Source organism: Phoxinus phoxinus (assembly GCF_949152265.1).
Source record: "Phoxinus phoxinus genome assembly, chromosome: 19".
NCBI lineage: Eukaryota > Metazoa > Chordata > Actinopteri > Cypriniformes > Leuciscidae > Phoxinus > Phoxinus phoxinus.
Window position 1 is genome coordinate 13,667,383 of NC_136894.1, and position 27,911 is coordinate 13,695,293.

At 40.8% G+C, this 27,911-nt stretch overlaps 2 protein-coding genes across 3 annotated transcripts in view; both read right to left on the reverse strand.

The window, feature by feature from the left end:
• Nucleotides 1-27,723, reverse strand: part of syt11a (synaptotagmin XIa) — a 47,972-nt gene extending 20,249 nt beyond the window's left edge. Inside the window, exon 1 of the mRNA XM_079590988.1 lies at nucleotides 27,466-27,723. Within this exon, the coding sequence (XP_079447114.1) occupies nucleotides 27,466-27,511 (46 nt within the window). The 5' untranslated portion in view covers nucleotides 27,512-27,723. The remainder of the gene's footprint in view (nucleotides 1-27,465) is intronic.
• Nucleotides 1-27,911, reverse strand: part of LOC306987326 (uncharacterized protein) — a 214,267-nt gene that overhangs the window by 137,334 nt on the left and 49,022 nt on the right. The window lies entirely within an intron of this gene.

Consider the following 27,911-nt stretch of genomic DNA (forward strand, 5'->3'; position numbering starts at 1 on the left):
TGGCGCTACTGAGCCCCTTACCACGCCCGTTTCTGAAACTTCACACATGCCTAGTACCTAATAAATCTGATATGCATGTTGAGTTTCATGCAATTTGAAGCATGTTAAGAGCCTCAAATGCACCCAAAAAGAATATAAAAGTTTAAAGCGTTGCCATGGCAACAGTATTTAAGATATCAATAATTCTTTCACAGGTCTACATCTGCCGTGTGTTTACATTATACACATAAAGTTTGAAGCAAATCGGGTAAAAATAAGAGGGTGAATTCAAAGCATTTTGAAAGTGACACACTTCCTGCTGCCAGTTGGTGGCGCTATAACTTTGACTCACAATAGTCACATCCATGCGATCGGCCTCTTACAACGAACACACTGCTGAAGTTTCATCAAGATCAATTAATGTATGAGGATGTTATAACACACTTCCTGTTTCCAATATTCGCCATGAATTCGTTTCCTCGCCACGGCCAAACCGTTCGAGATATCAAAAATCCCCTCGCAATTTATCATCCTCCATGTCTTGACTTCATGCACACCGAGTTTCGTGGTGATTGGTTGAATCGTCTAGGAGGAGTATTTTAAATTCCATTGCATGTGTTTTTTAAACTACGCCAAATAGCCGACTTCCTGTTGGGCTGGGGTAAAAAGTCAGAGCACGAAGGATATATGAACCGATGAGATCTATAAGTGTACCGAGTTTCATATTATTACACGCAAGCGTGTTTGATTTATGGACCAAGTTTTCGGACCGCGTTCCAGGGGGCGCTGTCGAGCCCCCCTGCCACGCCCGGGTACCAGCTTCAGTCCGGCTCTAATGGCCGCGGGTTCTGACATTTGTGCAAAGTTTCAAGAGTTTTTGAGCACGTTAAGGCCCCCAAAAGTGCCCAAAAGGTAGTAATATAATAATAATAATAATAATAGTTAAGAAGAATAATCCTTTGGAAAACAATAGGGCCTTCGCCTTTTCAAGGCTTGGGCCCTAATAATAATAGTTAAGAAGAATAATCCGGAGGAAAACAATAGGGCCTTCGCCTTTTCAAGGCTTGGGCCCTAATAAATAATAGTTAAGAAGAATAATCCGGAGGAAAACAATAGGGCCTTCGCCTTTTCAAGGCTTGGGCCCTAAATATAGCTGCAAGCAGCGATTACGGGCCCAAGCCGGTGGCACCGCCACCCTGGTGCCTTTAGTTACACTAAAGGCACCGGGCTGGCGCTGCCACCGGCTTGGGCCCTCCATCGCTGCTTGCAGCTATATTTATTTATATATATATATATATATATATATATATATATATATATATATATATATATATATATATATATATAAAAAGCCGCCACCCCCGTTGCCTTTCGGGTTCCTGTGCACGACGGGCAATAACGTAACCCCGCTTTGACTGTCGAGAAGAAGTCTGCTTTAGAGATTGCATCAGTGTGAGTCTTTCTGCTCCCCTCCAAACACACACAGAAAAGGGGGGGGGCTGTCTGTGTGTGTGCCCTCCCTCCCTCCCACACACACACACACACACACACACACACACACACACACACACACACACACAGAGAATGGCAGGGGGAACTCTGTCAGAGAGAGACAAAACCACATTCAAACCAAAATATCTGACTTCCTGTTGGTCGGAGCTAATGACTGTAAATGAGAAAGTTGTCCGGATCGATAAGCACAATTTACATACCGAGTTTTGTGACTGTAGGTAAAAATAACCCACCCACTTTAGTCAAAAGTATCTTGAAAGTAACACACTTCCTGCTGCCAGTTGGTGGCGCTATAACTTTGACTCACAATAGTCACATCCATGTGATCGCCCTCTTACAACAAACACACTGCTGAAGTTTCATCAAGATCAATAAATGTATGAAGACGTTATAACACATTGTGTTTTTCTTTTCTCGCCATAACTTCGTTTCCTCGCCACGGCCAAACCGTTCGAGATATCAAAAATCCGTCCGCAATTTACCGTCCTCAATGTCTTGACTTCATGCTGACCGAGTTTGGTGGCGATAGGATAATTTTTCTTGGACGAGTATATCAAATTCCAGGGGCATGCATTTTCATACAGCCCATAATAGCCGACTTCCTGTTGGACTGGCGTAAAACTTAGAGCACGAAAGTTGTTCGGCCCGATTAAATCTATATGTGTACCGAGTTTCATATTATTACATGCAAACGTGTTTGATATATGGACCAAGTTTTTCGGACCACGTTCAAGGGGGCGCTGTTGAGCTCCCCTGCCACGCCCGGGTACCAGCTTCAGCCCAGCCCTGATGGCCGCAGGTTCTGACCTGTGTGCAAAGTTTCAAGAGTTTTCGAGCACGTTAAGGGCCCCAAAAGTGCCCGAGAAGTCCCACACAGCAGAGAAAGGGTTAAAATAAAGCCCCCCTCCTCTCTCACACACACAGACACTGAGAGAGACTGGCAAAATTCCCATCAAATCACATTCAAACCAAAATATCTGACTTCCTGTTGGTCGGAGCTAATGACTGTAAATTAGAAAGTTGTCCGGCTCGGGGAGAAAAATATATATACCGATTTTTGTTACTGTAGGTAAAACTAATACCCCATTTTTGACTAAAGGTGGCGCTACTGAGCCCCTCCACCGCGCCCGTTTCTGAAACTTCACACATACCTAGTACCTAATAAATCTGATATGCATGTTGAGTTTCATGCAATTTGAAGCATGTTAAGAGCCTCAAATGCACCCAAAAAGAATATAACAGTTTAAAGCGTTGCCATGGCAACAGTATTTAAGATATCAATAATTCTTTCACAGGTCTACATCTGCCGTGTGTTTACATTATACACATAAAGTTTGAAGCAAATCGGGTAAAAATAAGAGGGTGAATTCAAAGCATTTTGAAAGTGACACACTTCCTGCTGCCAGTTGGTGGCGCTATAACTTTGACTCACAATAGTCACATCCATGTGATCGGCCTCTTACAACGAACACACTGCTGAAGTTTCATCAAGATCAATTAATGTATGAGGATGTTATAACACACTTCCTGTTTCCAATATTCGCCATAAATTCGTTTCCTCGCCACGGCCAAACCGTTCGAGATATCAAAAATCCCCTCGCAATTTTTCATCCTCCATGTCTTGACTTCATGCACACCGAGTTTCGTGGTGATTGGTTGAATCGTCTAGGAGGAGTATTTTAAATTCCATTGCATGTGTTTTTTAAACTACGCCAAATAGCCGACTTCCTGTTGGGCTGGGGTAAAAAGTCAGAGCACGAAGGATATATGAACCGATGAGATCTATAAGTGTACCGAGTTTCATATTATTACACGCAAGCGTGTTTGATTTATGGACCAAGTTTTCGGACCGCGTTCCAGGGGGCGCTGTCGAACCCCCCTGCCACGCACGGGTCCCAGCTTCAGTCCGGCTCTAATGGCCGCAGGTTCTGACATTTGTGCAAAGTTTCAAGAGTTTTTGAGCACGTTAAGGCCCCCAAAAGTGCCCAAAAGGTAGTAATATAATAATAATAAATAATAAATATAGCTGCAAGCAGCGATTACGGGCCCAAGCCGGTGGCACCGCCACCCTGGTGCCTTTAGTTACACTAAAGGCACCGGGCTGGCGCTGCCACCGGCTTGGGCCCTCCATCGCTGCTTGCAGCTATATTTATTTATATATATATATATATATATATATATATATATATATATATATATATATATATATAAAAAGCCGCCACCCCGTTGCCTTTCGGGTTCCTGTTCACGACGGGCAATAACGTAACCCCGCTTTGACTGTCGAGAAGAAGTCTGCTTTAGAGCTTGTATCAGTGTGAGTCTTTCTGCTCCCCTCCAAACACACACAGAAAGGGGGGGGGGCTGTCTGTGTGTGTGCCCTCTCTCCCTCCCCTCCCGCCCACTCCACACACACACACACACACACACACACACACACACACAGAGAGAATGGCAGGGGGAACTCTGTCAGAGAGAGACAAGACCACATTCAAACCAAAATATCTGACTTCCTGTTGGTCGAAGCTAATGACTGTAAATGAGAAAGTTGTCCGGATCGATAAGCACAATATACAGACCGAGTTTTGTGACTGTAGGTAAAAATAACCCACCCACTTTAGTCAAAAGTATCTTGAAAGTAACACACTTCCTGCTGCCAGCTGGTGGCGCTATAACTTTGACTCACAATAGTCACATCCATGTGATCGCCCTCTTACAACAAACACACTGCTGAAGTTTCATCCAGATCAATTAATGTATGAAGACGTTATAACACATTGTGTTTTTCTTTTCTCGCCATAACTTCGTTTCCTCGCCACGGCCAAACCGTTCGAGATATCAAAAATCCGTCCGCAATTTAGCGTCCTCAATGTCTTGACTTCATGCTGACCGAGTTTGGTGGCGATAGGATAATTTTTCTTGGAGGAGTATATCAAATTCCAGGGGCATGCATTTTCATACAGCCCATAATAGCCGACTTCCTGTTGGACTGGCGTAAAACTTAGAGCACGAAAGTTGTTCGGCCCGATTAAATCTATATGTGTACCGAGTTTCATATTATTACATGCAAACGTGTTTGATATATGGACCAAGTTTTTCGGACCACGTTCAAGGGGGCGCTGTTGAGCTCCCCTGCCACGCCCGGGTACCAGCTTCAGCCCAGCCCTGATGGCCGCAGGTTCTGACCTGTGTGCAAAGTTTCAAGAGTTTTCGAGCACGTTAAGGGCCCCAAAAGTGCCCGAGAAGTCCCACACAGCAGAGAAAGGGTTAAAATAAAGCCCCCCTCCTCACACACACTCACACACACAGAGGGGCAGAGGGAAAATGCTCCAAACAGTACACATTCAAACCAAAATATCTGACTTCCTGTTGGTCGGAGCTAATGACTGTAAATTAGAAAGTTGTCCGGATCGAAGAGAAGAATATACGTACCGAGTTTGGTTACTGTAGGTAAAACTAATACCCCATTTTTGACTAAAGGTGGCGCTACTGAGCCCCTCCACCGCGCCCATTTCTGAAACTTCACACATGCCTAGTACCTAATAAATCTGATATGCATGTTGAGTTTCATGCAATTTGAAGCATGTTAAGAGCCTCAAATGCACCCAAAAAGAATATAAAAGTTTAAAGCGTTGCCATGGCAACAGTATTTAAGATATCAATAATTCTTTCACAGGTCTACATCTGCCGTGTGTTTACATTATACACATAAAGTTTGAAGCAAATCGGGTAAAAATAAGAGGGTGAATTCAAAGCATTTTGAAAGTGACACACTTCCTGCTGCCAGTTGGTGGCGCTATAACTTTGACTCACAATAGTCACATCCATGTGATCGGCCTCTTACAGCAAACACACTGCTGAAGTTTCATCAAGATCAATTAATGTATGAGGATGTTATAACACACTTCCTGTTTCCAATATTCGCCATAAATTCGTTTCCTCGCCACGGCCAAACCGTTCGAGATATCAAAAATCCCCTCGCAATTTATCATCCTCCATGTCTTGACTTCATGCACACCGAGTTTCGTGGTCATCCGATGAATTCTCTAGGACAAGTGTTTCAAATGCCAGAACATGCGTTTCCATACAGCCCATAATAACCGACTTCCTGTTGGACTGGCGTAAAACTTAGAGCACGAAAGTTGTTCGGCCCGATGAGATCTATACGTGTACCGAGTTTCATATTATTACATGCAAGCGTGTTTGAGATATGGACATGTTTTTGAATCCCATTCCAGGGGGCGCTGGCGAGCCCCCCTGCCACGCCCGGGTCCCAGCTTCAGTCGGGCCCTAATGGCCGCGGGTTCTGACATTTGTGCAAAGTTTCAAGAGTTTTTGAGCACGTTAAGGCCCCCAAAAGTGCCCAAAAGGTAGTAATATAATAATAATAAAGAAGAAGAATAAATAATAATCCCATGGAAAACAATAGGGCCTTCGCCTTTTCAAGGCTTGGGCCCTAAATATATATATATATATATAAATAAATATAGCTGCAAGCAGCGATTACGGGCCCAAGCCGGTGGCACCGCCACCCTGGTGCCTTTAGTTACACTAAAGGCACCGGGCTGGCGCTGCCACCGGCTTGGGCCCTCCATCGCTGCTTGCAGCTATATTTATTTATATATATATATATATATATAAAGCCGCCACCCCGTTGCCTTTCGGGTTCCTGTGCACGACGGGCAATAACGTAACCCCGCTTTGACTGTCGAGAAGAAGTCTGCTTTAGAGCTTGTATCAGTGTGAGTCTTTCTGCTCCCCTCCAAACACACACAGAAAAGGGGGGGGGCTGTCTGTGTTTGTGCCCCCCCCCCCCCCCCCCCCCCCCCCACACACACAGAGAGAATGGCAGGGGGAACTCTGTCAGAGAGAGACAAAACCACATTCAATCCAAAATATCTGACTTCCTGTTGGTCGGAGCTAATGACTGTAAATCAGAAAGTTGTCCGGATCGATAAGCACAATATACAGACCGAGTTTTGTGACTGTAGGTAAAAATAACCCCCCCACTTTAGTCAAAAGTATCTTGAAAGTAACACACTTCCTGCTGCCAGTTGGTGGCGCTATAACTTTGACTCACATTAGTTACATCCATGTGATCGGCCTCTTTACAACAAACACACTGCTGAAGTTTCATCAAGATCAATAAATGTATGAAGACGTTATAACACATTGTGTTTTTCTTTTCTCGCCATAACTTCGTTTCCTCGCCACGGCCAAACCGTTCGAGATATCAAAAATCCGTCCGCAATTTAGCGTCCTCAATGTCTTTACTTCATGCTGACCGAGTTAGGTGGCGATCGAAATAATTTTCTGGGAGGAGTATATAAAATTCCAGGGGGATTCGTTTTTAAACAACCCATAATAGCCGACTTCCTGTTGGACTGGCGTAAAACTTAGAGCACGAAAGTTGTTCGGCCCGATTAAATCTATATGTGTACCGAGTTTCATATTATTACATGCAAACGTGTTTGATATATGGACCAAGTTTTCGGACCACGTTCAAGGGGGCGCTGATGAGCTCCCCTGCCACGCCCGGGTACCAGCTTCAGGCCGGCCCTGATGGCCGCAGGTTCTGACCTGTGTGCAAAGTTTCAAGAGTTTTCGAGCACGTTAAGGGCCCCAAAAGTGCCAGAGAAGTCCCACACAGCAGAGAAAGGGTTAAAATAAAGCCCCCCTCCTCTCTCACACACACAGACACTGAGAGAGACTGGCAAAATTCCCATCAAATCACATTCAAACCAAAATATCTGACTTCCTGTTTGTCGGAGCTAATGAGTGTAAATTAGAAAGTTGTCCGGCTCGAGGAGAACAATATCCATACTGATTTTTGTTACTGTAGGTAAAACTAATACCCCCTTTTTGACTAAAGGTGGCGCTACTGAGCCCCTTACCACGCCCATTTCTGAAACTTTGCACAAGTGTACTAGGCAATAAATGTAAAGTGTCTGTCGAGTTTCATGCAATTTCAAGTATGCTAAGAGTCTCAAAAACTTTAAAAAAAAATATTAAAGTTTGATGCGTTGCCATGGCAACAGTATTTAAGATATCAATAATCCTTTCACAGGTCTACATCTGCCGTGTGTTTACATTATACAGATGAAGTTTGAAGCAAATCGGTAAAAATAAGAGGGTGATTTCAAAGCATTTTGAAAGTGACACACTTCCTGCTGCCAGTTGGTGGCGCTATAACTTTGACTCACAATAGTCACATCCATGTGATCGGCCTCTTACAGCGAACACACTGCTGAAGTTTCATCAAGATCAGTTAATGTATGAGGATGTTATAACACACTTCCTGTTTCCAATATTCGCCATAAATTTATTTCCTCGCCACGGCCAAACCGTTCGAGATATCAAAAATCCCCTCGCAATTTATCATCCTCCATGTCTTGGTTTCATGCACACCGAGTTGCGTGGTCATCCGATGAATTCTCTAGGAGAAGTGTTTCAAATGCCAGAACATGCGTTTCCATACAACCCATAATAACCGACTTCCTGTTGGAGTGGCGTAAAACTTAGAGCACGAAAGTTGTTCGGCCCGATGAGATCTATATGTGTACCGAGTTTCATATTATTACATGCAAGCGTGTTTGAGATATGGACATGTTTTTGAATCCCATTCCAGGGGGCGCTGGCGAGCCCCCCTGCCACGCCCGGGTCCCAGCTTCAGTCCGGCTCTAATGGCCACGGGTTCTGACATTTGTGCAAAGTTTCAAGAGTTTTTGAGCACGTTAAGGCCCCCAAAAGTGCCCAAAAGGTAGTAAAATAATAATAATAATAATAATAATTAAAGCTGCAAGCAGCGATGAAAGGGCCCTCGCACCCGTGCCAACCGCCACCCGGTGGATTTAGGAAGACAGAGCACGGTGGGCATTGTGCATTTAAGTAGGTAAATATAGGAGTATGTCAAAGTCAGTTACAAAAATGTCCTTTATTATGGGGATAATAGCATGCGTTATCACTCAAATAAGTGTTGCTAGCATGTTTTAGCATGTTTCTAGCATGTTTAGAACTCAATGGCATATTAAATATGTCGCTAGCAATGCATCACAGTTTAAAACGTGTCACTTCCTGTCGACAGTAGGTGGCGCAATTACTTTAACTTAAAATTGTCATGTAGATGTGTTCAGGGCAGGACTCTTATCAAACGTGTGAAGTTTGGGGCAGATTTGACATTGCCTTCTTCAGTAACAACAACTTCCCGTTTCATTGCATTAGCGTGCTTTAGCACTTAGCTAAGAATTGCTAGCATGTTTTAACATGTTTCTAACATGTATATAACTCAATGGCATATTTAATATGTTGCTAGTAATGCATCGCAGTGTTAAACATGTCACTTCCTGTTGCCAGTAGGTGGCGCTATTACTATAACTGAAAAGTGTCATGTAGATGTGTTCAGGGCAGGACTCTTATCAAACGTGTGAAGTTTGGGGCAGATTGGACATTGCCTTCTTGAGTAACAACAACTTCCTCTTTCATTGCATTAGCATGCTTTAGCACTTAGCTAAGAATTGCTAGCATGTTTTAACATGTTTCTAACATGTTTATTGCTCAATGGCATATTTAATATGTTGCTAGTACTGCATCACAGTGTTAACCATGTCACTTCCTGTTGCCAGTAGGTGGCGCTATTACTATAACTGAAAAGTGTCATGTAGATGTGTTCAGGGCAGGACTCTTATCAAACGTGTGAAGTTTGGGGCCGATTGGACATTGCCTTCTTGAGTAACAACAACTTCCTGTTTCATTGCATTAGCATGCTTTAGCACTTAGCTAAGAATTGCTAGCATGTTTTAACATGTTTCTAACATGTTTATAACTCAATGGTTTATTTAATATGTTGCTAGTACAACATCACAGTGTTGAACATGTCACTTCCTGTTGCCAGTAGGTGGCGCTATTACTATAACTGAAAAGTGTCATGTAAATGTGTTCAGGGCAGGACTCTTATCAAACGTGTGAAGTTTGGGGCAGATTGGACATTGCCTTCTTGAGTAACAACAACTTCCTGTTTCATTGCATTAGCATGCTTTAGCACTTAGCTAAGAATTGCTAGCATGTTTTAACAGGTTTCTAACATGTTTATAACTCAATGGTTTATTTAATATGTTGCTAGTACAACATCACAGTGTTGAACATGTCACTTCCTGTTGCCAGTAGGTGGCGCTATTACTATAACTGAATACTCTCATGTAAATGTGTTCAGACCAGAACTCTTATCAAACGTGTGAAATTGGGGCAAATTGAACATTCAATGCCTGAGTTACAGCAAATTCCTATTTAATTGCAGTAATAGCATGCTTTAGCACTCAGCTAATGTTTGTTAGCATGTTTTAGCATGTTTCCTGTATGTTGTTAACATGTTTAGCACTTGCTGGCAATTTTTTATGTTATTAGGAGTCCAAAATGGTGTTAAACATGTCACTTCCTGTTGCCAGCAGGTGGCGCTATTACTCTAACTGATTATTCTCATGTAAATGTGTTCAGGACAGAACTCTTATCAAACCTGTGAAGTTTGGGGCAGATTGGACATTGCCTACTTGAGTAACAACAACTTCCTGTTTCATTGCATTAGCATGCTTTAGCACTTAGCTAAGAATTGCTAGCATGTTTTAACATGTTTCTAACATGTTTATAACTCAATGGTTTATTTAATATGTTGCTAGTACAGCATGACAGTGTTAAACATGTCACTTCCTGTTGCCAATAGGTGGCGCTATTACTATAACTGAATATTCTCATGTAAATGTGTTCAGACCAGAACTCTTATCAAACGTGTGAAGTTTGGGGCAGATTGGGCATTCAATGCCTGAGTTACAGCAAATTCCTATTTAATTGCAGTAATAGCATGCTTTAGCACTTAGCTAATGTTTGCTAGCATGTTTTAGCATGTTTCTAGTATGTTGTTAACATGTTTAGCACTTGCTGGCAATTTTTTATATGTTATTAGGAGTCCAAAACAGTGTTAAACATGTCACTTCCTGTTGCCAGCAGGTGGCGCTATGACTGTAACTGAATTTGAGCATGGTCATGTGTTCAGGACAGAACGCTTATCAAACGTGTGAAGTTTGGGGCAGATTGGACATTGTTTGCCTGAGTTACAGCAACTTCCTGTTTCATGGCGAAACATCAAAATTTGTCAGGCCGCCGAGGACACGCCCTTCGACGAAAACTCTAGATCTTCGCAATTTAACGTCGCAAAGGCCTTAAGATTACACTCACCAAATTTGAAGATGATCAGATTAAAACTGTAGGAGGAGTTCGTTAAAGTACGAGGCCTGAAAATGGCAAAAACTGCACAAAAATCAGAGAGGAAGTTCAAAATGGCTGACTTCCTGTTGTGTTTAAGGCTATGCTCCAAGAGACTTTTTTGTAGGTATTGGGTCATTACATGTATGTACCGAATTTCGTACACATACGTGAAACGTAGCGGAAGGCGCACTCCGTTGAACCTTTATAGGTGGCGCTATCGAGCCATTTTGCCCCGCCCAATTGTGAAACGCATATCAGATGTCAATTTTCGCCAGTTCTGACGCGTGTGCAAATTTTCGTGAGTTTTCGTGCATGTTTAGGCCCTCAAAAATGCGATTAAATGCGGAAAATAATAATAATAATAATAATAATAATAATAATAATAATAAACAGAGCAATTCCAATAGTGTCCTCGCACCATCGGTGCTCGGGCCCTAATAATAAAGAAGAAGAAGAATAATCCTTAGAAAAACAATAGGGCCTTCGCCTTTTCAAGGCTTGGGCCCTAATAAAGAAGAATAATCCGAAGGAAAACAATAGGGCCTTCGCCTTTTCAGGGCTTGGGCCCTAAATATATATATATATAAAAATAAATATAGCTGCAAGCAGCGATTACGGGCCCAAGCCGGTGGCACTGCCACCCTGGTGCCTTTAGTTACACTAAAGGCACCGGGCTGGCGCTGCCACCGGCTTGGGCCCTCCATCGCTGCTTGCAGCTATATTTATTTTTATATATATATATATATATATATATATATAAAAAGCCGCCACCCCGTTGTCTTTCGGGTTCCTGTGCACGACGGGCAATAACGTAACCCCGCTTTGACTGTCGAGAAGAAGTCTGCTTTAGAGCTTGTATCAGTGTGAGTATTTCTGCTCCCCTCCAAACACACTACAGAAAAGGGGGGGCTGTCTGTGTGTGTGCCCTCCCTCCCTCCTTACACACAGAGAGAGACAAAACCACATTCAAACCAAAATATCTGACTTCTTGTTGGCCGGAGCTAATGACTGTAAATGAGAAAGTTGTCCGGATCGATAAGCACAATATACAGACCGAGTTTTGTGACTGTAGGTAAAAATACCCCCCCCACTTTAGTCAAAAGTATCTTAAAAGTAACACACTTCCTGCTGCCAGTTGGTGGCGCTATAACTTTGACTCATAATAGTCACATCCATGTGATCGCCCTCTTACAACAAACACACTGCTGAAGTTTCATCAAGATCAATAAATGTATGAAGACGTTATAACACATTGTGTTTTTCTTTTCTCGCCATAACTTCGTTTCCTCGCCACGGCCAAACCGTTCGAGATATCAAAAATCCGTCCGCAATTTAGCGTCCTCAATGTCTTTACTTCATGCTGACCGAGTTTGGTGGCGATAGGATAATTTTTCTTGGAGGAGTATATCAAATTCCAGGGGCATGCATTTTCATACAGCCCATAATAGCCGACTTCCTGTTGGACTGGCGTAAAACTTAGAGCACGAAAGTTGTTCGGCCCGATTAAATCTATATGTGTACCGAGTTTCATATTATTACATGCAAACGTGTTTGATATATGGACCAAGTTTTCGGACCACGTTCAAGGGGGCGCTGTTGAGCTCCCCTGCCACGCCCGGGTACCAGCTTCAGGCCGGCCCTGATGGCCGCAGGTTCTGACCTGTGTGCAAAGTTTCAAGAGTTTTCGAGCACGTTAAGGGCCCCAAAAGTGCCCGAGAAGTCCCACACAGCAGAGAAAGGGTTAAAATAAAGCCCCCCTCCTCTCTCACACACACAGACACTGAGAGAGACTGGCAAAATTCCCATCAAATCACATTCAAACCAAAATATCTGACTTCCTGTTGGTCGGAGCTAATGACTGTAAATTAGAAAGTTGTCCGGCTCGTGGAGATAAATATAGATACCGTTTTTTGTTACTGTAGGTAAAACTAATACCCCCTTTTTGACTAAAGGTGGCGCTACTGAGCTCCTTACCACGCCCATTTCTGAAACTTTGCACAAGTGTACTAGGCAATAAATGTAAAGTGTCTGTCGAGTTTCATGCAATTTCAAGTATGCTAAGAGTCTCAAAAACTTTAAAAAAGAATATTAAAGTTTGATGCGTTGCCATGGCAACAGTATTTAAGATATCAATAATCCTTTCACAGGTCTACATCTGCCGTGTGTTTACATTATACAGATGAAGTTTGAAGCAAATCGGTAAAAATAAGAGGGTGATTTCAAAGCATTTTGAAAGTGACACACTTCCTGCTGCCAGTTGGTGGCGCTATAACTTTGACTCACAATAGTCACATCCATGTGATCGGCCTCTTACTCGCTGTAAGTGAACACACTGCTGAAGTTTCATCAAGATCAGTTAATGTATGAGGATGTTATAACACACTTCCTGTTTCCAATATTCGCCATAAATTTGTTTCCTCGCCACGGCCAAACCGTTCGAGATATCAAAAATCCCCTCGCAATTTAGCATCCTCCATGTCTTGGCTTCATGCACACCGAGTTGCGTGGTCATCCGATGAATTCTTTAGGAGAAGTGTTTCAAATGCCAGAACATGCGTTTCCATACAACCCATAATAACCGACTTCCTGTTGGACTGGCGTAAAACTTAGAGCACGAAAGTTGTTCGGCCCGATGAGATCTATATGTGTACCGAGTTTCATATTATTACATGCAAGCGTGTTTGAGATATGGACATGTTTTTGAATCCCATTCCAGGGGGCGCTGGCGAGCCCCCCTGCCACGCCCGGGTCCCAGCTTCAGTCCGGCTCTAATGGCCGCGGGTTCTGACATTTGTGCAAAGTTTCAAGAGTTTTTGAGCACGTTAAGGCCCCTAAAAGTGCCCAAAAGGTAGTAAAATAATAATAATAATAATAATAATAATAAAGAAGAAGAAGAAGAAGAATAATCCTTAGAAAAACAATAGGGCCTTCGCCTTTTCAAGGCTTGGGCCCTAATAAAGAAGAAGAATAATTAAATCTATATGTGTACCGAGTTTCATATTATTACATGCAAACGTGTTTGATATATGGACCAAGTTTTTCGGACCACGTTCAAGGGGGCGCTGTTGAGCTCCCCTGCCACGCCCGGGTACCAGCTTCAGGCCGGCCCTGATGGCCGCAGGTTCTGACCTGTGTGCAAAGTTTCAAGAGTTTTCGAGCACGTTAAGGGCCCCAAAAGTGCCCGAGAAGTCCCACACAGCAGAGAAAGGGTTAAAATAAAGCCCCCCTCCTCTCTCACACACACAGACACTGAGGGCCCTATTTTAACGATCTGAAACGCAAGTGTCAAAGTGCAAAGCGCAAGTAACTTTGTGGGCGGATCCCGGCGCTGTTGCTATTTTCCCGGCGGATAAACGACTCTTGCGCCCGACGCAAATCTAAAAGGGGTTGGTCTGAAGTAGCTTCATTATTCATAGGTGTGGTTTGGGCGTAACGTGAAATAAACCAATCAGAGCGTCCTCTCACATTCCCTTTAAGAGCAGACGCGCTTGTTCCATGGCGGATTGCTATTATAACGGCGGATTTGCCAGGCGCACGCAGGAGCGATTCACAGCCGAGGAAACCGACGTTCTCGTCAGGGCCGTAAAAAACAGAGAAGTGACATTGGGGATGATGGGAGAAACCCACCCAAATTAGCTTCGGTTAAACAGGCATATAATTTGGGTAGTAAATGTGTAGCCTAATCTAGATTTTTTTTTTTTTTTTTATCTAGATAGATCTTTTTCACATCTTCACGGACACAACAATGATTTCCCTCGTGTGTTAATATTTTTCCTTGTAATAATGTATGATTTGCAAAAATGAAAACTGCTGCATCTGTTTATATTAGAGAATCAAAGTGGATGCGGGTTAACATTATGGCAAGCACGCGCCCTTAAAATACTACATCACTAACGCGCAACGCGCCACTGTCTTTAGACTGTTTTTTCCCTGGTCAGTTGCGCAATTGCTTTCTAAAACTGGAAAATAGCACCATTGAAGTTTTGCGCCGGAACACGCCTCCTCTTTGCGCTGAACCGCCCCCGCGAGCGCAAGTTCATTTCCTAATTTACCGACGTGCGTCTGTGGAGGGAAAAGTCCGCTGTGCGCGGGTGCAGAATAGGAATGATACATGCGTCGGTGTTCAAAGTCAATTGCGCTGGGTGCAAGATAGGGCCCTGAGAGAGACTGGCAAAATTCCCATCAAATCACATTCAAACCAAAATATCTGACTTCCTGTTGGTCGGAGCTAATGACTGTAAATTAGAAAGTTGTCCGGCTCGGGGAGATACATATAAATACCGATTTTTGTTACTGTAGGTAAAACTAATACTCCATTTTTGACTAAAGGTGGCGCTACTGAGCCCCTTACCACGCCCGTTTCTGAAACTTCACACATACCTAGTACCTAATAAATCTGATATGCATGTTGAGTTTCATGCAATTTGAAGCATGTTAAGAGCCTCAAATGCACCCAAAAAGAATATAAAAGTTTAAAGCGTTGCCATGGCAACAGTATTTAAGATATCAATGATTCTTTCACAGGTCTACATCTGCCGTGTGTTTACATTATACACATAAAGTTTGAAGCAAATCGGGTAAAAATAAGAGGGTGAATTCAAAGCATTTTGAAAGTGACACACTTCCTGCTGCCAGTTGGTGGCGCTATAACTTTGACTCACAATAGTCACATCCATGTGATCGGCCTCTTACAACGAACACACTGCTGAAGTTTCATCAAGATCAATTAATGTATGAGGATGTTATAACACACTTCCTGTTTCCAATATTCGCCATAAATTCGTTTCCTCGCCACGGCCAAACCGTTCGAGATATCAAAAATCCCCTGGCAATTTTTCATCCTCCATGTCTTGACTTCATGCACACCGAGTTTCGTGGCGATTGGTTGAATCGTCTAGGAGGAGTATTTTAAATTCCATTGCATGTGTTTTTTAAACTACGCCAAATAGCCGACTTCCTGTTGGGCTGGGGTAAAAAGTCAGAGCATGAAGGATATATGAACCGATGAGATCTATAAGTGTACCGAGTTTCATATTATTCCACGCAAGCGTGTTTGATTTATGGACCAAGTTTTCGGACCCCGTTCCAGGGGGCGCTGTCGAGCCCCCCTGCCACGCCCGGGTACCAGCTTCAGTCCGGCTCTAATGGCCGCGGGTTCTGACATTTGTGCAAAGTTTCAAGAGTTTTTGAGCACGTTAAGGCCCCCAAAAGTGCCCAAAAGGTAGTAATATAATAATAATAGTTAAGAAGAATAATCCTTTGGAAAACAATAGGGCCTTCGCCTTTTCAAGGCTTGGGCCCTAATAATAAAGAAGAAGAAGAAGAAGAATAAATAATAATCCGGAGGAAAACAATAGGGCCTTCGCCTTTTCAAGGCTTGGGCCCTAATAATAATAATAAATAATAATCCGAAGAAAAACAATAGGGCCTTCGCCTTTTCAAGGCTTGGGCCCTAATTACACAGAAAAATATTAAGATTGTGAGACAACACCCAAACAAACAATTGTGTGAATATTTGCTATATGTCTGCTCTGTGTGTGTGCAGAATTTTGTGTTTTGTAATATTTTTTTTATAGTCCTGGCTGTGTAAACGAGAAGAAAAACAAATGGAGTGGATGTCCATGGAGCACTAAAACACTCTTGTAGCCAATCAGCAATAGGGGGCGTGTCCACTCAAGATGGGGGAGGAGAGAGAGTGAGCAAGCGGGACAATAGTAGAAAGACTGTAAGAGAGAAAGACTGTTGAAAGAGAGATGGCTGAGATTAGACCAAAGAGGAAAAGATCTGAGAAATGTAGTTGGAAAAAGAAGGGTTTTGATCAGACAAGAGAAAGGACCTGCGTTAATATTGGTTAAGCTTTACAGCACTGGAGAGATGTTGCGAGAATGCCTTAAAGGAACACTCAGACTTTTTGGGACTTTATCCTATTCAACTTATCCCCCAGAGTTAGATAAATCCATACATACCTTTTTCATCTCCGTGTGTGCTATGAGTCTGTTTGACGCACCCACCGCTAGCCTAGCTTAGCACAAAGACTGGATGTAAATGGTTGCAGCTAGCATACTAATCCAAATAAGTGACAAAATAACGCAAACATTTTCCTATTTACATGTTATGATTTGTATAGTCACAGAGTGTACAAAAAACAAAGTCACATGAGACACAGACATATTTTAACCGTATAAATACTGGGAGCTATATTCTCTGAAGGCGAAGCACTGCTACTTGGGCGGAGTGATAACCGCAGCACCTGAGACGCGCCGTGGTGAGGAGCAGAGAGTTCGTTCAGAGCGCGTCTCAGGTGCGCTGCGGTTATCACTCCGCCCTATATTCAGGGAATATAGTTCCCAGTATTTATACGGTTAAAATATGTCTGTGTTTCATGTGACTGTTTTTTGCACACTCTGTGACTATATAAATCACAACATGTAAATAGGAAAATGTTTGCGTTATTTTGTCACTTATTTGGATTAGTATGCTAGCTGCAACCATTTACATCCAGTCTTTGTGCTAAGCTAGGCTAGCGGTGGGTGCATCAAACAGACTTATAGCACGCACGGAGATGAAAAAGGTATGTATGGACTTATCTAACTCTGGGGGATACGTTGAATAGGCTAAAGTCCCAAAAAGTCGGAGTGTTCCTTTAAAAAACAAAAGCTGAGGTTGCTTCTAATTTATACGCGCTGGTCGTTGCCTGTGTTTCATTGCATGGTCGTTATTTTGGGGGCGGAGCAATGAAAGAAGGGGTGTGTTTCTTTTAGGTAAGGGGTGTGTTTGACAGAAACCGCTTTCTGCACCTTTAAATTCACATTTATTTTACATAATATTTACTAAAATAATTAGAAATATATTATTTGCAATTATTTGTAAATCAACTTCAGAAAATAATTTGAACTTGATAAAAAAATCTGTAATATAGACGCACACCCGAAGATACAGTATAATAGATGGATTCGCAGAAGTTTGCGAGGTTTGTGGCATTAAATGTTTATTAGATATTCAAAGGCTTGTTTATATGATATAAATGCATATTTGCTGAATGCTGACAGCACATGAAAAAGTGGTATAGCGTTTGCCTTTCTATTATTAGACAGAACTGTTCAACAAAGATAGTAAATAATGAAGACTGACAATGGGTGCTAATGTGCATCTGCACTCAGGCGCAGAGTTCTCAACGCTGCCAACATAAAATTTTATAAAAATGACATCACCAGAAAATTTGTTGTTTTAGAGAGATACTACTTATTGCTTTATAGATGGAGCATTTCATGTTAACTTATGGAAACTAACTTGTTCATTTTGTGTGTAGCACGGTAAGTTTTAAGAGAGCTTTCTTTGATAGATTCACTGCCAGACTCCATTTTCTTTGCCATTCCCTCTGCAGTCTGCTTTGTCTGACTCATTCTCTTTCATTTCTCCATTTACTTACTTGACACTCTTCCCTATCTTTTTTTTGTTATATTCATTTCACAGTCTTACACCCCTCTTTCTTTGCCCCTCTCTCCTCCCTTCCACTTCTCTCATCTTTTCTTTCCTCTTGCCAAACTCCAAAGGCCTGGGTGGTGAAGTGTTCAGGTCGCCGTGGCAACAACAGGTCCCATTCTTTCGTCATGCCGGTCAGAGCTGATTGGAATTCTAAGTTGGGCCCGGGTTCAGTGAGCTGATGAGAACAGGATGTGCTCTCCTGCTACACACAACAGCCTCCTTAAGGAAATGCCAGCCAATGGGAACACAAAAACAAACCACATGCCCCAGCTACAAAGTACAACAATAAAGTTTAGGGAGACAAGCCACCTGCTAAAAATGTACAATCTTAAAAAATAAAGGTTCTTTATGGCAAAAAAAAAATGTTTTTTAGTGAAAGGTTATTTAGGGACTCAAAATGGTTCTTCTGTGGCATTGCTTTGAAAACTCTTTTGGAACCTTTATAGAGTGTATGTCACGAAATATCCCAGTCAAATGTGTCCTTTGTAATTTAAAATAATAATAAATCACACAGAAGTAACCTTATAACCGATCAGCTTTCTGTTGGTCTACATGGCCCATTTGTGTGACCAACGTGCGCAATTTTTGATTGAAAAATTCCAGATCACGTGGACTCCAATTGGAATTCGACTGGACAGCTGTAAATGTGACCAAACCTTGAGGCCAGCGCTCTTAAGTGTTTTCAGAAGAGTGTTGGAGTTTTTTTTACCAGTTAAAGCAACACCAAGGAACTATTCCTCTGCGGTCGCCCTACAGATTGGAAGCGGAATTGTCCATTACCGCTGTCGTAAATAATTTAGCCTACCGTCGCAGGCACGCTCGCTGTTTATCCAGCACCGGCTTTGGAATGAACAATGTCCACAGACAAGGTAGAGTATGATGCACGATTTCATGAAAGTATGATGTATTGCGACATCAGAAACGAAGAAAAAATAAATAATGACTATTGTAACGCTTGACGTAAAGCAAGTCAAATTTGTAGTTTTCTTATGTCTCATTAGAACTACAGAAACGCGACCCAATCTGGCAATCTTACATAATGTGGTTATCAGATAAAGGACCGCAAAGCGGAGGCATAAATGCCTTTCACCCTGTTACTTGATGAACCACTGAAACGATTTTGGAAACATTATTTTAAGGTTAAAAATCTCCCTTAGTGTTGCTTTAAGACGCTATATGTGCAATATATATGAAATATCCGCCGAAGTGTTACTGATTTCCCATATAGTTTGTTTCTGGAAATAAAAACGTCGATACAATGTAAAGTATTTGCTCTGGCTCTTGTTTTCAATGATTTTGTTCCATTGTTGTGCCTGTTGTTTGTTGTCTGTTGCCTTTGTCCAAGCGGGATGTAACGGTTGGTCACTGTCCCTCCTCCACTGGGATTGGACGGCTGGGTAAAGAGTGACAGCGATGATCGCTTCAACTCTCGGCCAACAGAAAAAACCGCTGAGCGCTCAGCGTGAAATAGACACTCAGTGCATCGTCATGCTGCTACCAAACGCAGCGCTCCCATTAACAAGCGCGGCCCTCCCATTGAAACCAATTGGGAAAATACGCTAGCCTTGGGGGGAAAATACTTTGGTGGACCCCTATATTATATGCAAACAAATTACCTGATTTCTGAAAAATATTTTACTTTTCACCATAGCTAAGATTTATTCAACTGTTTATCATAAAAAACATTTATTAAGCCTCACTAGTCTCCTTTATAAACTATAGCAAGCATGTACAAACACACACCCACTCCTTCACCCACATAGCATTCCCCACATTTCATACAAGATTACTGACAGCGTTGTTGCTTTAATGTAAAACATCACTAATGCTCTGCTGGCCTCAATCTGAGAGGAAGATATTGTGCTGCATTACCAAAGAACTTGCCTATTACTGCAGCTTACCGACCACTCAAGAGTGACACATCCAAGACGCTATGGTTTCCTGAAAATGAGGGATGAAAACCTAAGACCTCTATTACAATAAGATTTCATTTAGGGCGGCTGTTAGTTAAAGAATGATGGCTGCTCATGAAAAGCTTGTCAACATGGTTACCAAGGCATTGCTAGGCAGTGTTTATAGAGTCTAGAGCCTGATATCTAAAAAAAATAGCTTTCAGTAACATTTTATTTGGCCGCAGTACCAAAAGCTTTCACTAGGTGAAATTCGTCTCCCATTCATTTCCTATGCAGTCATTTTTGACTGTGAAGAGTACAAGTGAGACAATTTTTTTCAGGACCATTTAACCTGTTCTAATCATGTCCATGATTTTTTTGTGTGTCCACACATCAAGTGACAAAACCTTTACTAAGTTTCGTACCATTCCGATGAAGAAGAAAAACATTTTACCGAAGAGCGGTCAAAATTCAAAGAGCACCAGAGGGGGAAGACCATTTTAATATCCTTATGGGAAAAAAATATCTTCCAGAACCAGCACAGCTGAAAGAGGTGTTAACATATTGCTAGGTGGTTGTTAGGGTATTCTGGGTACTTATTATGGGGCTAGGTCAAAACAGCCTACTCTTAAAGGGTCACCTACAAATTTAAATTCTGACATTATAAACATGTCGTTCCAAACCCTTCGTTCATCTTCGGAACACAATGTTATGAAGCAACGAGAATACTTCTTGTGCGCAAAAACAACAACAAAAGTAACGACTTTATTCAACAATTTATCCTCTGCTGTTCACGTAGTAAACACAGTGCAGCGCTTCCGGGTTCTACATCAGAACGCCGGCTCAGTATTGGCTGATGCTGGTCATGTGATTTTGTTGTTTTTTTTGCACACAAAAAGTATTCTCGTCGCTTCATAACATTAATGTTGAACCACTGTAGTCACATGGACTATTTTAACGATGTCTTTACTAGCTTTTTGGGCCTTAAAAGTGGTCATAACGTTGCAGTCTATCAGAAAGATTTGTGTTCCAAAGATGAACGAAGGTCTTACGCGTTGGAACAACATGAGTAATTAATGAGAGAATTTTCATTTTTGGATGAACTACAGTTGTAATTATAATCAAGGACTTTACAAGTGCTTTTTAGTATGTTAGTTAACACATCAGAGGTGTACTTCTTAAAAATCAAACCAATTCGCTTAGGAAAATAACAGCACAAAATAACATTACACCTCCCCTTTTTAAGTAACATGATTTGAGGGTTAAATAATCCGTAAAGGATGAGCAGAAGTAATGCTTGCCTTACACATTAAAGTTCATTTCAGGTACCATATAAACCCCAGAAGAACCTCTTTTTGAAGGGTGTTGATTAAAACGAACAGGGAGACATAAGATGTTTGAAACTCCTGATTGAATCCAGCATCTTTGATACAAAACTGTATCTGTCATTTTTCTATAATGTGACCCTGCTGGCTTTATATTTCCTGACATTTTACCTATATTATTCTTGCTTTATCATTCATGTCTTTTTTCCACCAACCCGCCAGCCTCGGTCGACCCCGCCCTTTTTCTGTCCACACAAAGGCTGCACCCCTCGCCGCTTCAACCACCCCGGAGGGATTCCGGGCCAGATGATGTCACTTTTGGCTGCATGTTTTAAAGCCAGCTGCTTCTGTTGCTTAGGAACGACCCCTCCGAGAGAAGAAGCACAGGAAAATAATCATTTTGCCAGCTGATACACTCAGCTCTCGCTCTGGTAATTGCTTCATAAATGATAAATTGGTGTCACTATTCAAGCTGAAATCTGACATACTAGGTAATAAGTATCTAAATGATCTCTGAAATAACTATTAGCAGTGGATGCTCAAGCTAATACTATTACTGTTGCTCATATTTTAGTAATGGATTGAACAAAATCCTAACCGTGAGTATTACGCCGCACCGTTTCTGTTAATGAGACATCAAATTATGCAGATTACTGAAAAATGTGCTGTTACATTTCAGTTATAGTAATGTCATCAAACGTGTGCGCAATGTGTGCAAAAATCCCATAGATTTACATTAAAGGAGGGACTCAACCAATCCCTTGTGAAAAAGAAGGACGCTAAATTGTAATGAATGGCTTTTTGTAGTGTACTTCAAATCTTAAAAGTAGGCTATGTGTTTTTTTAAAAACTGTACTTGCAGATAATATAATATTAATGAAATAAAAGGCCAGTTAAGTGCACTTAACACACTTTCATTACTGTTTCTTAACACACTTTCAAAACGTGCACTTTGCAATAATGAAAAAAAATTACAGTTTTACTATTAAGTACAATTATATTTTAATAATCTTTTGTCATGCTTAAAAGAAGTACACTTATTTTGATGTGTTGACTGATATAGTAAAGTACAAAAACGGAAACATTTTCCTTTGCATTTTTCACGTACAGACAACACTCTAGTGTCTAAAGTAACGATCCCCGTTCACACGGATCCGTCAAAACGATTACAAAAACCTGTATTATGCTGCCAGGCCAGTAGTTGGCGATGTCACTTTGAAAAGAAACTAGACTGAACAGATAATACACATGCACATGAAGTCACTGTTTTCACAAATTCACGTTTGTAGATTACACAGATACAATAACGGTATTGTTTTCAAAAACTTGCACGTTGAAACCCAATTTAAAAGTTTGCATTTTCGGGCCCCCCAAACAGCATTGTCGTAAATGAACGGCCAAAACGTATAAAAAGTTTTACGTTTTTTAAACCGGTGTCATGTAAACCATCCCTTAAATATATTATTTCCATAATAGATACTCTTTTTAAATGTATGCTAAAGTGTGCTTTCTTTTCACAAGGTTCTACAAGCTAGAATATCAGGTCTTCTGGGTGGTCGAAGACCTCAAACACCCTAACAACCACTTAGTAAAACACTAAAATCACTCTAAACATAACAACGCCCTGGCAACCACCCAGAACACCCTAGCAACTACTTAGCAACATGCTAAAATAACTCAGAACACCTTAGCAACCACATAGCATAGTGATGGCAACTTTTTCACAGGCAAACATCTCTTTAAAAAAAAAATTCTAATCTGTGTATTTTTCCCCCATTAAATTAGAATTTTAAATCTGACATTTTTTTTAACGCTCTAAAATGTGTGGCGCTTATCTCAACAGATTTGAATGTACGTCAGCACGGCTCATTTGTCAAAAAACCAATACATTACCTGCACCAAACACACGACTGATTATGACACGCTCCATAATGTGCGTCAGTTGCACAAGTACACACGACTGTGTGCTGAATATGAGTGTGTGTGCGTGTGAGCCCACATGATTAATAAGCTGGACAAAATTGCCCACAAATGAGAAATGATCCCATTGTCTGTAGTCACCACTGAGCTTTACAGCAGGGTGGGGTTTGTGATGAGTGGAAATTAAGAGAAAGCAGGATAGGAAAATGATGAGGTCGAGAAAAAAGGATGTGCTGGTCACGAAGCGGACAGGTGTGAATAATGATGCTCAGCACTGCCGGATTCTCAGTTTTCACCCTTTCTTTTGTTTACGCTTATACGCCACCCACAGTTTTGCTCTCCGTTCAACAGGACCACAAAGAGGTTTAGTTAGCTGATATTAAGACGGTTCCCTTTCTATATCTGCTGTCAGTGGTAGTATGTCAGTACCAGCAGGGTGAAAATGAGTATCACCAGCAGTCGTGTTGTAGAGACACTGTGTGCTGGTTTTCAGCAGGGACAGAGAAGACTTGTCACTCTGACACCAGTCACACGCATAAATCAACCCATTGTTCAATCACTGCAGCTTCACACACCCTACACACACAAGAGAGAGAAAGGGAGAGCATATACACTTAGATACCAGATACGTGTGATAAGCTGAGATCAAGTATAGTCAAGGCTAGAACATCACTTCAAAGCCTCTTAGTCTTCAAAAACAACTCTTGAATTGAATTATTAATGATTTTTTACTTTGCACGGTTTGCAGTAAAGGGAGTTGGAACACGATTCTTTTTAATTGCAGTCCAAAATTAATTAAATAAAAAATCTCATTTTTCCAAAATAAAATAAAATACCTCTCCATTACACACACACATGGCTGGGTCTGAGCACATAAGAAATCCTGCAACACTCTCTGAACTACTGAAATCTGACTACAAAAATGTTCACCTAAAATTGTGCCTCATGTGGTAACATCAAAATGATTATTTATATATTTAATAGTGTAATAATTATTACATAATTTAATAATATATTTAATTTAATTCAAGGCAAAAAATATTATCACAGAATCAACATAAAAACATTAGGATAGACACTAAAAAAAAACTAAATTTAAGGGTTTAACTTTAACCCAACAGAAATGCGCACTAGAGATAATTATTTCTGAATGTTATGTTACAGTATGTACTTTTGCTGCAATAGTAATAATCCCAACTAGACTGTGAATATCCATAAAACAAGCAAAAGAGAGATGCTATAACATTTGAGGCTTGACCTGGTCACCTTCCTTCCTGAAAGCACTTTCTTGATTCTATTTGCCCATTAAAATAATGTCCTGCAAGGTCATTCGACTCTCTGCCTAATCAATGAAGGCAATGTTATTATCTGAGAGGACTTGACATAAGATTAATATTGATACAGCCTTAATCTGACAGTATTCAGTTTGAATTCAGAAACCATGCAGTTTCTTGTTTTACTATGTTCAATCATTTACACCCTGTTGACCAGGTGTGATTTGTCTTTTCACACTGAAACCAACAATGCTATATGAAGCAACAAAATCAGAACATAGTTGCAGTGTAATATACAGTTATGCAGAATGGGATTTGGACCAATGATATTCCAATATATCTGGTAGTTTGTGGCATCGATATCTGTTATCGTTCGTCAATTTATCATGTCGGACCTGATTAAGACACAGTGATAAACAAGCTTGTTTGATGTCATATATCAGCAATCTATATAAAGCTACCAGTCCTAGTGAAAAGTGCACTTAAACATACTTTTTAAAAGTACTTATACAGAATTATACTTTTACAGAATCTAATTAAGGGTGAACTGAATGTAGCCTAATGTTTTCAACACTTAATTGCATAATATTATGTCATGTATTTAAATATATTTGTAATGATAAAGTAAATTAAATTATATTAACTTCAAAATAATGTCGCATTACACACTACAGTTAAAATTAGGCTATTATTAAGGACTTAACATTTTAGTCAACAAATCAAAGATCATTAAAACATAATGATTTAAAATGTACTTTACAGTAAAGCTCATCATTTGACATTAATACAAAGTGCACTTTTTTAAAACATAGTCATGCAAGTGAACTCTCTTTAAGTACTTACGTGGCCTTTTATTTCAATGATATATTTCTAAGTATACTTTTAATATCTAAAGTACAAGTGTACATTCAATACAATTATGCACATTTCTTTTCCATAAAGGTAATCAGCAGGATTTCCAAGCAACAATATATGTTTTAGTGGCTTTGTTTCTGTTTCTGTGGTGTTGTGTTTGATAGCCTCACCCACCATCTAATCTCAACTGTCTAAAATCCCACTTCACAACCGTACATGCACACACATACAACATGTTCTGATTTTATATTGCCCTGTCACATCATATAGCATTTTCTCTTTGAGAGAGGACAGACAAATCCCTGGAAACTTGTAATACTGAAGGAGTAAAGGGTTTTATTTCCTTCATGGCTTCAGTAACCCTAAATCTGTGTTTATCAGGCTGGACTAGTCCTGGTTATTTTCTTCTCGAGCACACATCTTGCTGCTGATTCTGTCTCCAAGCAACTCCCACGTGGTGGGTTGTGATCCAAGATGCCTCAGACGTGTTCCTAAAATACTTGACCCAAAATACATCACACGCATTCACCAGGAAACGCGTCAAAACTGTCCACCTCCCCGTGTGATATAATCCCCCTAATATACAGCTGATCAATCTGACGGTTAATGATTTTAAAACCATTGATTTCAAAACCATTGAATAACTTAACATTTTATTTTGAACTCAGTTATTAATGGGATCGTGGTTTATTTTTCACTAAATATTCTGAGCAGTATTTTCTGGACAGTATGTTATTTATTTATATATATATTTTTAATAATTGTATATATTTTAGTGAGTTGGGCTACCAGGGCAAGTAACAACAACTATTTATAAAATAGACAGAAGATTTTAATATTAATTTTTGCTATTCAAAAATGAGTGGTGTTTTTGACAGTTAAGACTCATATCTATTCAATCATGTTAAAATCATATAGCCTATGATCCGTGGTATAAAAAAATAGGGCCGATAATGATACTGTGATGACTAATAAAATGTGGGCATAAATTCTTTGTGGCATGTCACAAATTTGATAGTTATAATAATGGGAATAGCATAGGCCACTGGTACCCTATACTTGAAGTCTTGGAGCATACAAATGTGCATTATACATATATGTCTTATAATATAGCCTATAATGTCTTATAACACAGCCTATAATCACCACAATTTTAATAAAATAGGGACTGTATTTACACATACATAGTTAGACCTTTAAATAGTTATATGATATAGTTAGGCTATATGATGAATAGGCAAGTAGGCCTAATATATAGGTTAACTGTAATTTGACTGTGGTTTTCCCTTCTGAAAACATGTAGGCTTAATTGCAATACAGATTGTGTTATATTATTATGAATATATAGCTAATACATGATGTATTGTGTAAGGGCACAAACTGATCCAGCTGACGCCTCGCGCAGTGAACAGACATGATGTCATGCACGCAGTGTCTTCAGGGATGCGAGAGTTTAGTGTATCTAAACGTGCATTTCCTTAAATAAGTAGGCGTACATTTATTGCTACTTTGAGACTTATTCAAATGAAATAAACCATCACATGACGCAGCATGTGTGTGTACATAAACACACTTAATCTGTCTCAGGTGAATCATGTAGGCTTCATGTGCGTAGCCTATTTCCGGTGCTGCACTTTACTCTTGCTTGATGAAAATAAAAAATTTCAGTAGCCTATCTATTTTATTATCAGTTATTACCTAAATAACTTGCCCTAACTCACTATACATAATATAAAGTTGTAAATCAGGTTATACGCTAAATAAACTATACCCAGAAAACATTGCTCAGAATGTAAGCTATTTAAAATAAAACATAATCTAATATCTGACTCCAAAATAAATTAAAAACAAAATAATAATTATGTCGAATCATTTAGCCTAGTAACACCATCGCAGTTTCAATAGCGTAGCCTATAGTATACAGATTCAGTAAAGCCCATTACGTAAATATAGATAGACCCATTCACTTACCATAGGTTGGTTTTAAATTAGTAATCTCGGCCATTTTGAAGTCCATTGTCTTGGGTGTGATCAGAAAACAAAAAATAAAAAGCAAAGGGAATTAAATTCTATTTTATTTCCATGAATTTCTTCAGGCCGATCCTCCAGCTGAATGGGTGGCCGAGCTGTAGGATGTTTTCTTCTGTGCCTGCGCGCTCCTCATAGATGCGCTCGGTGACGCGCCCGCGCTCCCGCCTCCTCCTCCTCCGCTCCAGATGCGAGTGTGATGGAGAGGCTGTTCACTGCAGAGCCAATGGGTGGAGCGTGACGTCCAGCCCCCCCTCTTAGAATGTAATCTGGGAGTAACGGGTGGCGCTAGAAGGTTCAACCACACCCTAACCCTACACATAAGGCTTTAAATCAACAGAGATGGAGCTGGGCTAGGTCAAGCTTCACTCATGACGACCAGAGAGGGG